General features: G+C 42.8%; 1 protein-coding gene across 1 annotated transcript; it reads right to left on the reverse strand.

The window, feature by feature from the left end:
- Positions 1-1,396: 1,396 nt before the first annotated feature.
- Positions 1,397-7,379, reverse strand: atxn1l (ataxin 1-like). The gene is made up of 3 exons (XM_080885312.1): positions 7,260-7,379; positions 4,417-5,609; positions 1,397-3,835 (listed from the first exon to the last, which is right to left on the reverse strand). Exons 2-3 carry the CDS (start codon positions 5,485-5,487, stop codon positions 2,378-2,380), a joined length of 2,529 nt encoding a protein of 842 aa, XP_080741438.1. The 5' UTR covers positions 5,488-5,609; positions 7,260-7,379; the 3' UTR covers positions 1,397-2,377.
- Between the last annotated feature and the right edge of the window lie 2,184 nt (positions 7,380-9,563).

The raw sequence follows: 9,563 nt of genomic DNA on the forward strand, positions 1-9,563 counted from the left end.
TTCAGTGAATCACGAGGATATAAGGGAAACACACAACAGTGTCTGGACCTCACAAACAAACTAGTCCATAACAGCACACATGACAATAACAACCACACAACTGATGCTGCTGTCAGAGCACGTCGAATTTAAAAGATACATGAAATATTCCTAAGTAACTTGCCAAAGGTAAGTCCAGATATCTATGGCAAAAGAAGTACTTTTTGATGGGAATGTCTGAATGAGGAATGTCGTCTGACTACGATTTTATGTATGGTCTAATTGCACTTATTTTTAATTACACCCTTTTTTGATTCTTTTTTTTTTCTCCTGTAAGAAAGACAAAAGGAAGAAACTGCAGCATTTATGTCGGCTAATTTGTAAACAGATTTAGAAACGCAAGTCAGTTTTTTTTCCTCTCGCCACAAAACCCCAACAACAATACTTTAAACCTATTCCCTTCATTAAAAAAATAAACTACTGTACTGTGATTCCTATTTAAAGGTCAGTATGAAATAAATGTGACATCTGCTATGTGCAACACAAGACAATCTTAGGAACCACTGGAATAAAGACAGCCTAGTATCAATGCAAAACGTACACTTTAAAAGGTAAAAAAAAGAAGTTGATGATGATTGTGATTTCATTAGAGCCGGGCATCTCTTGGATGTGCACTTCAGTAAATCCATTAAAAAAAAATTAAAAAATATCAGTGAAGTGAAAAATCCATGTTTGGACAATGACTTCTTGAGAAAGTTTCCAAAGGCTTTGTTTGTGCAGGATTGCTAAATTAATGAAAATGAGCATTAAAAAGAGTGCATCGCCTTTAAGAGTCAAGGGATGAGAGGGTGAGATCTCACACTGCACATTTATCGAGATTTACCACACCCCACAAGAAGTTCCTGGGAGAGGGCAATACGGATCAGTAAAGCCACATAGCATAAAAATAACTATTGCTTTAATCTGGTTACTGAGCAAGTCAAGTTTAGAACATCACGGCCCCACTCATATACACAAAAAACTACTACACCCTCCAACTCCGGACTCCTGGGCTGTAGGTGGCAGTGCAGCCAGCGAAGCAAAAAGAGAAACAACTTGCTGGCTCATTCCCACAGGTGGCTTTAGTGATGACCAGGCGGTGCCTCCTCCTTAATTACAAAGTTCACAAGAGAAAACTAAATTCCCCAGTCTGGTTGTGAAAGCTCTGAGGTAAAGTGAGGAGAGGAGGCCATGACTTTGGAAGGGAAATTAAATCATTTAACTAATGTAAAAGGTCATGCAACAAATTCCTATGAGCAAGGACTTGGTGACAGTAGCGAGAAGAAGCCTGACAATACCCAGCTGAGGGGCGTGGCCATCTGTCTCGACCAGTTTGGGTGATGAGGAAGTGAGGAGAGAAGTAAAATGATTCAGAAGTAAAATGATTCCTACATGGGGGAAAGTTAATAGTGGAATGCGTGACATCGCTTATTATTTCTGTAAATCTACGTTGGGGCCATCAACCTAAATCTGAGAGTATGATGGTGAATGGCTTTTGGAGAAGGAGAAATTGATTGCTGAACAAACAAGCTGATTGATTTATCGCTATTTCAGTGTAAGACAAGTGGGACATGCCACACTTGGCCTGAGACGAGATCTTTGCAGAAACGAGAGAGGGGAGAGAGTATCTCTGCTGACAGCAGAGGTTTCAGACTCCTGCAGGAGAAGCATAATGTAACATACACTGATGAAAGCATCAACAGTGCCAACATCACCAAAGGAGCTGCTGATGTCTGCAATTCTACTCTATTTTTTTTATTTTTTATTTTTTGGGGGGGGGGGGGGGGGTGCTTTTCATAGAAATAGGATCTTAGCAGTGAAGCAGATTAAAGATCCCTGGCGGTGATCTTTTTAATAGATCACGATTTGCAGGGTTGGTAGTTTCACTGCGATACACGTATATTATTTTTCTGTAGTCTGTGTTCTTCTGAAGAGACGGTCTGGTCAAAAAGGAAGCTAGAGTGATTTGAATGCAATGGAAACCTCCAAGTATGGTTAAGAGGAAGTGGAGACGGAGGAGGGAGGGAGGAAGAGAAATGCAGCGTATAAGGACTCTATGGTAGGCATTTCTTCAGCTACATACTTTCTGCTCCACTTTTCATGCCCCCCCCGCCCCGTCGCCATGAACTCAGCTGGCTAGAGACCGAAAGGTCTGCATCTTTTGGCTGAGTGGCATTCGAACAAAATCAAACTTCTCACCAGACAGACAAGGATCTGGTCATTTTTTTGTATATTTTAGGTGTGCAAAATCTCAAACATTCTGAGGATACATTCACACTCTTTTTTTCCCTCTTTCTCTCCTTGTCAGACTCATTCTTACTTGTGGCAGTCTCATCTATAGTTGCTACCAAATGTGATGCTACTTCCCTGCATTAGAGCGCCCCTCAATGGACAGTTTGACCTCCTGTGGGATGAAAGAAGGCCTTGTGTGGCTGGAGCTGATTATCTGAGGGCGTGGCCCTTCGTCTCCCTTCATATTGTATCTTCGGAGGCCAGGCGAGGACCAGCGTCTCTGTGAGGCACCTACTGCAGCCTGCATTGCTCCCATCCCTGCCTCTGCAAAAGCAGAGCCTTCTGTGTGCAAGTGGTAACTGCTCTGGCTCCTTGGATGCTCTCCTGAGGTCCTACTTGGTCTGATGGGCGACTCAGTGCGGCCTACAGCCCCGAGCTGTGTGGCTTCCTCTTTATCGGCCAAATCTTTCTCTCCATCCTTCTGTCTTTCTCTGTGAATGCGGTCCAACCTGAAATGAGATGGTGGCCGTGACTGCTGAGGGGCTGGAGGCCCCATTAGCTGGTGACCAGGTCCTGATATAGCATTGGCTTTGCTTATAGTCCTGGACAGGTTCTGTTGTTGTTGCGTTTGTGAATGATGGTGCTGTGGTTGCTTCTGTTGTTGTGGAGGAAGCGGTGGCTGCTGCTGCTGCTGCTGCAGGGTGATGGACACACACATGTCACCAACTTGTAGATGATGGCAGGCCAAGCCGTAGAGCTGGGCCGTGCGTTCGGGGCTGCAAGATGACCATCCCTGGCCAAAGACAAAGAAGGGGTGCTCCGGGGGCACGTCGATGGTCACTTTGCTCTGCTGCTCCCCCACAGTAAAATGAAGTGAAACCAGGCCGGGTCTCTGCTGGCTGGCGCGGATGTCCATCACCAAGCTTGAGTCGATTTTAAGCCCTCCGCTCACTTCGGCGCTACGCACAAAATCCTGAGTCTGCAGGTCCTCCACACGCTTCAGCTCCCCAGTAGCCAGCTGAATAATTGCCCCCTTCATGAAGTGCGATGGGTTGCAAGAAGCCGGTGCGGGAGCAAGGCTTGAAGTTAAGGCCTGAGTCGCATCTGCTGTAGGCTGGACTGGAGGCTGCGGGAGAGGCTGCTGCTGAGCTGTGATTGGCTCCACCCTTTCAGAGAGGCACACTCTGGCTGAAGAATCAGAGGCTTTAAAGCTTGGGCTAGGGGAGGCCAGTGTGGTAGAGGCATGGCTGGCTGAGGCATCATTAGCCTGTCCCGGGTAGTGTTGCTGTGGTTGCTGATGCGGATGACACTCCAAGGGAATAAGTACCGGTTGCCCATTGGCAAGCATGACAGCGTGGCCTGGCTGTCCTGCTTGCTGCTGGAGGGCGGTGACTCTGTGATCACTGTAACTCGCGTTCTGCGCCGCATACGCCGTTCGGCTGGAAATTACACCTGGACTCTCTCCGTGGACATCTCTGGCTCTGTGGCCACCCTGAGAGAGGTTCAAGGGAGCAAAGGAGACCTCTTTCCGTGCTCCGATACCACTTTGGTTAGAGGAAACCAAACGCCCAACCACCTGCTGCACCTGAGAGTTGAATAAATAAATGAGTAGTTATTTGAACAACTTAATTTCACAGAACAACTTAAAAATGGCTTTTGGTACGCTTCCTCACAGCAGCCTGAAGAAACCAAATGTGTAAAATATGAGTGGCTTTTAATTATTGAGTTCCTAAATCTTCAACCTCTCCAACAAGAGATTTCAGGCCAGACAACAACCACAAAATTATTATTTTTTAACTGATGTCAGAAAAGACAGACACCATAGAGCTCCCTCTGACTTCTTTTACAGAAAGGCTGTAAAATGGTTTGATCTGCATGGACATCATTTCTAGACCCTTCAAGTGTTCTCTATTGGTCATGCTCTGCTTGCCATGTTCAAATGTGAGATTTTCTTTGCATCAGGTGACGCTTCCCTTCAGTGTACATGTAAAACACAAAACTTAAGCTGTAACATGGAACAATGTCACACACCGTCTTATATCACTCCTGGCTCTTCTTATTTAACTGTTAACTTTGGTTTATTCTTTGTGCATTAACTTGTAAAGAGGCATTAAATCACCATTTCACTGTTAGAGGGTACGTTAGAAAGCCATCAGTGTGTCTCACCTCCAGGTCACTGTCCGGAGTGCTGCGCTGACCAGGAGAACTTCTCTCTTCCAGTCTTCGGTTCTGCAGGACTTTGTCTTGGCTGTGCTCCTGTGATGCTGAGCTGGATGCAACCTGTGGTAGACGTGCATTTCTGGCAGTGTAGACCGAGTCTGGTACAACCTCTCTGGCTCCCTGCTCTTTGTCCCCTCCATTCACCTCCAATTCATTCTCCTGCTGGGAACTGTGGCAGTCTCTGACAGCAGTGGCACCCCTTGCTCCCTGAGGGTGGCAGAAGATGGGCATCCCTCGGGAGCTAAGCTCTGTTGCAGGCAGGACTCCAACAGTACCAAGGTGCTGCTGGGCAGCTTGCTCTGAGGGCAGCATCAGTGGGACACCACTGGAAGCTGCAACTTTGGCAAAGGTATGAGCAGCCACCTGGGCCTGAGGAGGTGGAGAAACAACACCTTCTTGTATGACAGATGGGTAGGGAACAAGGTGGGACACAGCATGGGGCTGCGGGATGGTCCCTGAGGGAGAGATTAATGATCCTGGGACAAAACCAGGGGGGAGCGCGTAAGGTACTGCTGCATAAGGGGAACTGACAAACTGGAGAGAAGAATGAGGGATCTGTGCATAACCAAGAGGGGGATAGGGAATGCCAGGATGATGCTGCAGGAGGGGAGAGTGTACAGTATAGGCTGGAGAAATGTGGCTTAACACTGGGTGTAAACTGGTAGGTGAGTAGGTAGCAGATGGAAGGGCCACTTTGTAGAGCATACTGTACTGGTCAACGGGCACTGCCGGTATGCTGTCAGAATTATCCACTCCATAATGAAGCCCTGGCTGAGCTCGCAGCCACTCTCCAGAGGGGGTCCCTCCCTGAGTTTCACTGCTGGCTCCACAATTCTGGATGGAAACCACTTCCTCTTCTGCAATACCACCAGCAGCACTGCCAGCTCCGCTGTTAGCCCCTCCGACTGGAACCCCACCTCCCACTGTCCCTCCAGCTCCACTGCTGCTGTTACTTATTGGGAGATCCCTTTTCTTAGGAGGCAGGCACTCCTGATTACGCTCCTGAGCTGGTTTCATTGCTATCCTCAGACAAAGCCAGTAGCTTTATTGTACTGCACAGGAACTGAAACTTGCAAGCCAGTCAGCCCGCACAGGAACCAGTTCTGAAATCACCTGGTTCACCTCATCTACCAAACTACCTGAAAAGAAAAATACAATAAAATAAGACACATAATACTGTCTCATTGCATCAGTGCTTAAAACTTTGATTTTTAGGCTTTATGGTCGGCCACAAGTTGTGTTAGTTTACCCTCAACCACAGAAAGAAAGCACTAAAGCAAACCTCTTATGGTTTCCTTTTTTTGGTCATTCATATATACTAGTAAAGTCACAATGTGCATATTAAACACAACCAGGTTAGGGTATTTGCTGTGGCAATGGCAATTTTATTTATATAGCACATTTATTATATGCAAACTCAATGTGCTCAACACAGAAGACAAAAAATAAATAAATAAAATCCCAGTACAGGTTTGCAATGCATTCAGGAAGTAAAAACGGCAAAATATGATAAAACAATGTCTGAATAAAAAGTTTTTGAGCCTGTTTTTGAATGTATGCGTAATTGTACTTGATCTCAGGTGAAAGAAAAGGATCAGTTTGAGTACAACCAAAAAAAATCTCAGGCTTCAGACTACCCAAAACTCTTGATTTCAAACAGATTTTTCTGCTCTTATCTCTGTTTGACAAGTTCAGTTAGCATAACTTTGAATTATTCAAAGTTACTGTAGTAGAATCGTAAAAGAAAATATGGAGCTAGAAATGGGCAAAAATTAGTCCACTTTGAAAGGTACAGCTATGCTGATCTAAGAGCAGAATTTTGTTAATCATCTTTGATCATGTCTATCTGTAGAAGCAAAAATAAACCATTTGACTGGGAAAACAAACCCTTAAGCTGCTTGACATATATATACATACATAGTACTAACACATGAATACTCATTACTGTTTATTACACACAGACAAAATGTAATTTAATGCCCCATTTTCAAAAATTTAGCATTTTTTTATATTAACTACTTTTTACAGTCACATTTTAATACAATAAAACCACTGCAATTAAGTGCAATACATCCAATTCACACACTCCCTGCCCCCCTCCAGTAAACATTCAAGCTGTTCCATGTCTACTTGAGTAGTAATAAAGTTGGAAATATAACTGTTGCAATGCATATCAGCTTGTTTACTATACAAACACAACCCCATTCTAAAGAGATTAAAACATGCTGACAGATTTTTTTGGACAGCTCCTAAAAGGCACATTTGCTAATTTAGCACACACTTAATTTGAAAAAGCTTATATTTAAAAATAAATAAATAAATCAAAGTCCAGAATCCAGACTTCTTTCAGCATGACTATACGGGAAACAATGTGAATTTTCATCTAGAAACATCTCTTCAACTAATGCTGTAACAAGTCAAGAGTTTTCTTCCTGTTATCGCTACACTCCAGGGAAATTTGTTTACCGTTAGCTGACTTAGCTAAAGTTAGCTAGCTACTAGAATTCCTACTTTTAAGGAGAAAGAAGTGACAGTGTGACACTTCGCAGTGCAACACCAAGCGTAGCCGACGAGTTTAAATGGTAGCTAATGTTATACGAGGCCACGACGCCTATCGCTATAATTTATCACTGTGCATCAGCCCAGAGGTTCAGGCTAGTTAGCCCCACGGCTAAAGCTAAATGAACTGACTCCAGCCCTGCTCGACTCACATCAGCTCATAACTACGATGGCAGCGCGCGGGGAGCCTCTAATAAACGCCCGTGCTTCGTCTCGACCTGCACACATACCTCCAAATGTCATCGCGAACAGGAGTTTCTTTATTAAAAAGTTGATATTCGGAGGGGACAATTGAAGTAATCAAGGCTCAGGAGTCGAGCCCATTTCGAAGGCCAGCAGAGGCGCTCAACAATGACGTCACTACGTTTACTCCCTTAGATTAGGCGTGCACTACTACCAGCAGAACGAAGTTTTTATCCTACTTGCACATGAAAAATATAATATTACTTTTAATGCTGCGCGAACAGATACTCACAATTGCTTTTCTGGCAGATTTTTTCCAGTTTTTTCAAAATAACAGCAATAACACAACACATCAAAGCCAAAAAACATGGCGTTCATTCACTTTATTGCACATATAGATATTAGTATCAGTTATTTTCATTTCATTTTGTTTGTTATTGCTTTGTTTTGATCAGTGTCTGCCTTAGCTTTAGTTTTTACAGAGATATGACTGAAGTTATATTGTTATATTATAAGGGGTACAATCTGACAGGGTCAAAACCGGTATAGTATACAATATACTATTTTATCTACAGTCATATAGACATCCCAATCTCAGTAAACATGTGAATCAATTCCAGCCATTTTTCACAGATGTGATCAAATTGAGAAAAACTAAATACATTTCCTGCATGCTGGTGTGTCTTATTTCAGTCATTTATATAAATACATGTTTTTGTAACGTCTAGTTTTTGGGATTTTCAGTTTTTTTCATACCCACTTACTATTTAATTTGGGTGTCGTGAACTCTAATAACCTCGGTATAAATTAATTAAATGTACAATACGAAGTGTCACACAGCAGGGGGAGCTGAAGACATGCACCAAATAGAATTTACAATTGGGTAGTAACTTCATATTTTCTGTAGCATCAGAAACCCTCCATTAATTTTAGTCATTTTTATAGCCTATGTATATTAATAGTTAAATGCTTATGCTTCATACGTTTGTTTTGGTACCTTTAATCATTTGATGCAGTAAAATAGCCGTTTCATTTCAAAAACAGTAGCAGTACATAATCCTGTTGTCCTGAAATGACGATCTGCAGTTTTTTTTTTTTGTGTCATCTCCTCTGCAGATGCTGATTTGACTGAAAAAAAAATATGAACAAAGGCTTTGCTTTTACATGAAAAGAGCAAATTCTCTGAACTGACAAACAGCGAACATGGAGGTTCTGAAAACCAGAAAGTGTTGCCTTGTTGATAATCCACCTTTGAGTTAAACAAAAGGCATGTGACTGTAGAGTAAAAATATGCAGGTGTGTCCACATTGGCTGGAAACATCTGAAAGGTGCCAGCCCCAGCACAAGGCCTTTACAGACTCTAAGAAGAAATGTTTTTCAGACATTTCTTCAAAGGTAAAGCTCACACGCAAGCGGTGATATTTCCAGTTCCCTTACATTGCACACAGCTGACTTACCGTGGCATCTGTCAGTGAGATGATACAGTGGAGCAGAACTCTTGTTGATGCTGGTAGTTATACCAGTGTTTTTACTTCTATGAACTGAAAGAATGTATGCTCTATAAAAGCAAGCAAATTTGTATTTTCAAAAAAAAAGAAACTTTGTAACACACTAGCCTAAGCTCATCTTAGAAGTTTGTGTAATGTTTCAACAATCAGCCGACAGCCTGTAACAATGAAATCAGTAACAACAGTGCTACTTCAGGGCCCCTTTGATCCTGCACATCATGCAAAACTGACAACAATGTTGACTTTTTTTTGCTTCTTATCCTGCAAATTTTGTTTTTTTAGTAGTCAATGAGGGTATCTCATAAGATCCATTGGTTATCCATTGTTTTGGTTTTGTAGTGTGGTTGACTGATGTCCATCTAAAAGCAATTCTCATTACTCTGCAATCATCTAAAAGGTTCCAAGGCATGCATTTGGGATTTGTTTTCCAAGCTTTTTCCAAATTAACTTCAGTGGTCTCCTTTAGATAAAAAAATAAGGCTCAGAATCATCAGTCAAACCAGCTATTCACCAGGTTATACTTCTATCAACAAGTTTGGTTTTGCAGATATTCTCTAAGAAATTCCATGATGATTATAAGTTCTCTGACTATCTCCTACCACAACTCCGGGTCCAGACAACATTACTGAACAAAAAAACCCATCTGAGAAAAGTTCTGGAGCTGCGTAACAGCAGCATTAGTGACACTAAACTAACCACTACTGCACCTCACCTGTTGTAATCAGCAATTTTATTCTGAGCCACTGTCAAAGGGCACTCTGGGTAATCAGAGTTATGCTCTTGCAGGAAAACCTCAGCCAAGATTAAAGAGAGACACTTAAGCTGAAGTGCAGCCTCCTTAAA

The sequence above is a fragment of the Rhamphochromis sp. 'chilingali' genome, assembly GCF_963969265.1.
Source record: "Rhamphochromis sp. 'chilingali' genome assembly, chromosome: 6".
In the NCBI taxonomy this organism is placed as follows: Eukaryota; Metazoa; Chordata; class Actinopteri; order Cichliformes; family Cichlidae; genus Rhamphochromis; species Rhamphochromis sp. 'chilingali'.

Excerpts from the sequence above, each read along its gene's own strand:
- atxn1l (XM_080885312.1), bottom strand. The coding sequence starts at position 5,487 with ATGAAACCAGCTCAGGAGCGTAATCAGGAGTGCCTGCCTCCTAAGAAA. Across the intron at positions 3,836-4,416 it reads CTCCGGACAGTGACCTGGAG|GTGCAGCAGGTGGTTGGGCG; the intron begins GTGAGACACACT and ends TTCAACTCTCAG.